Here is a 2415-nt window from a genome sequence, read left to right as displayed (position 1 = left end):
CTTAGGGACTCGATCTGGATTGGCCTGGGATGTTTTCTTCATCTATAATTACTCCTGATATAAAGTTCTCTGTCACACACACCCATTCACCCATATGAGTCTCCCTGGATTTGTTTCTCTAGTCCACCCAGACTAACCCAATGCTTATGGGAGCGGCAGTCAAGAAACCCAACAGCCGACAGCACTGGGCAAAGCCGCTGCTCAGGATCTCTTTACAGTGTCGAAATGCAAGGAGGTCGATTTGAAACCCAAGATGAAAACAAGTCATGGTGTTTTCAGCAGTCCCACGTCCACATGAAAGCTGGACCGTGAGGGAAAAAGACGGCAAAGGAGTCGATGCCTTTGAATTAGGACAAAGGACAAGCAAATCTGTCACGGAGGAAGGGCAGCTGGAACACTGGTACTTCAGACACGTTCTCCGGAGAGACCGTTCTCTGGAAAAGACAGTTTCTCCCTGGGAAAGGACGTCATGCTTGGTCGAGTAGAGGGTCAGCGAAAAAGAGGGAGACCCCGGGGGACACGGATTGACACAGCGACCGAAACAATGGGCTGGGCAGGACAGTGATCGGAAGAGGTCACGGGACCAGGCAGGGTGGAACACAGGCTCGCTGGGTCAGGGCTGGTTGGACAGCCCGTAACAGCAACGGGAGTCAGAAGGGACGGAAGAGCAGTGGGCTTGGCTTGGTTTGGGGGGAAGGGTTCCAATCTCCGCCCTACCGGTCCATAGCTGTGAGATTCGGGACAGGTTCCCGCTTCAAGCCTCGGTTTCCTCGTCTGCAGTAACCGTGGCCACCTCCTAGTCAGTGTCAGTGTGACGGGTGAAGGGCCTTAGTACGCTCACTGGCGCCCAGCAAAGTGTGCAGTGAGTGTCAGTGTTCAAGTCAGGTGGCAGGCCACCACGGGAGAGCTCCCTCACCGTCTCCCTCGGGGGAAGGAGACGTGAGTTTTGTGGCTGTGTAGTAAGGGCCTCTCTAGCCAGCTGTTTGCGGAGGAAGAGCCTTCCTGACTCTCCTCCTTCGGCACTCTCCTCCTTGCCAGTCACGCCCCACCAGTCAGACGGGTTGGCTGGTTTCTGCCCTCTATGTAGTTCCCTGCCGTCACCCCTCCCTTTAGTAAAGGTCTTGCTAAACGGTCTTGCTTGGCATTGACTCAGGTGGACTTCAGGAAGTGGTGTGTGTGTGTGTGTGTGTGTGTGTATATGCCTGAGGCCAAGGTAGAGAAATAGCCCTCTTCAGGGAGGGCCTGCGTGAGGAAGATAGAATGATCTCGCTGCGCGCCTTGGCCACGGAGGGGTTCTTCACGGTGGAAGGCAACACAAGGTCGCATTTGTTCATCTGCACACCCACCTCCCACGGCATCCCCATTGAATAGGCAGGGAAACCGAGGTGCAGACAGGTAAAGTAGCAGCATCCGCAGCAGAGAAATGGTGGAAGCTCTTTTTGAGCAAGCCCTGGGTACTCCGCGTGGAAGGCGGGAGGGCGTCAGTTCTGCCGCTGACGCCGTGGCTTCTGCTTCTGACCCAGGATTGAGCACGACAACACGGGCCTGAGCGCCAGCTGGTACCTGGACCGTGTGATTGTGACCGACATGAAGCGGCCTCACCTCCGTTACTACTTCAACTGTAACAACTGGCTGAGCAAGGTGGAGGGTGACCGGCAGTGGTGCCGGGACCTGCTGGCCAGCTTCAACCCCATGGACATGCCCAGAGGTCAGTGTCTCCACTGGCCGGGATGGTGGCCTGTCTTCCATCCCTCCCTGGTAAGCTGGGCTCAGACAGGCAGGCCTCTCTCTGGTTTGGGGCCCTTTCTACCTCACCTCTCTACTCCTCCAGGGGGGGTCTCCTTGGTGCATTTCCCACGAGTAAGCATTGGTGCCGCGGGGGGCTCTAGGAGACCCTTGAGGACCGGGGACCTGCTGAGAAGGTGACTGCAGACCACACTCATGCTGTGATCTCGGTCATTCTTGTTGACGGGGGTCTAGCAAGAGCCCCTGTGACCACAGCCAGCTCTGGTCTTCTTGTTCCTTACCTTCCTGGTGATGCCCAAGGACACACCGGTGCATGTTGGGTGGGAATCTGGCCCTCAGCTCCTCAGCGTGCTGCTCTGATGCCTCCTTAACTCATGATGGAGATCACTTATTTCAAGCAGCATCTCTGACCAAAGACCTTCATCCAGTCATTTTAGCTCCATGGAAGTTATGGGGAGAGGGAGAGGGAGCGCATATAGAAGCACACACATCGTATCCAGGCCAAACTCTTTTTAAAAATTTTATAAATAGCTTTATTGGGGGCTCTTACAGTGCTTGTAACACTCCATCCATCCATTGTATTAAGCACATTTGTACAGAGGTTGCCACCATAATTTTCAAACCATTTTCTTTCTACTTAAGCCCTTGGTATCAGCTCCTTTCCCCTCC

At 54.7% G+C, this 2415-nt stretch overlaps 1 protein-coding gene across 1 annotated transcript in view; it reads left to right on the top strand.

The window, feature by feature from the left end:
* LOXHD1 (lipoxygenase homology PLAT domains 1) overlaps nt 1–2415 on the top strand; it is a 150763-nt gene that overhangs the window by 11989 nt on the left and 136359 nt on the right. The window contains exon 4 of the mRNA XM_004702968.4: nt 1524–1708. Within this exon, the coding sequence (XP_004703025.2) occupies nt 1524–1708 (185 nt within the window). The remainder of the gene's footprint in view (nt 1–1523; nt 1709–2415) is intronic.

This window comes from Echinops telfairi, unplaced genomic scaffold, assembly GCF_000313985.2.
Source record: "Echinops telfairi isolate 266 unplaced genomic scaffold, ASM31398v2 ScPeMD7_7400;HRSCAF=8409, whole genome shotgun sequence".
In the NCBI taxonomy this organism is placed as follows: domain Eukaryota; kingdom Metazoa; phylum Chordata; class Mammalia; order Afrosoricida; family Tenrecidae; genus Echinops; species Echinops telfairi.
This window is presented reverse-complemented; position numbering and strand designations above follow the sequence as displayed.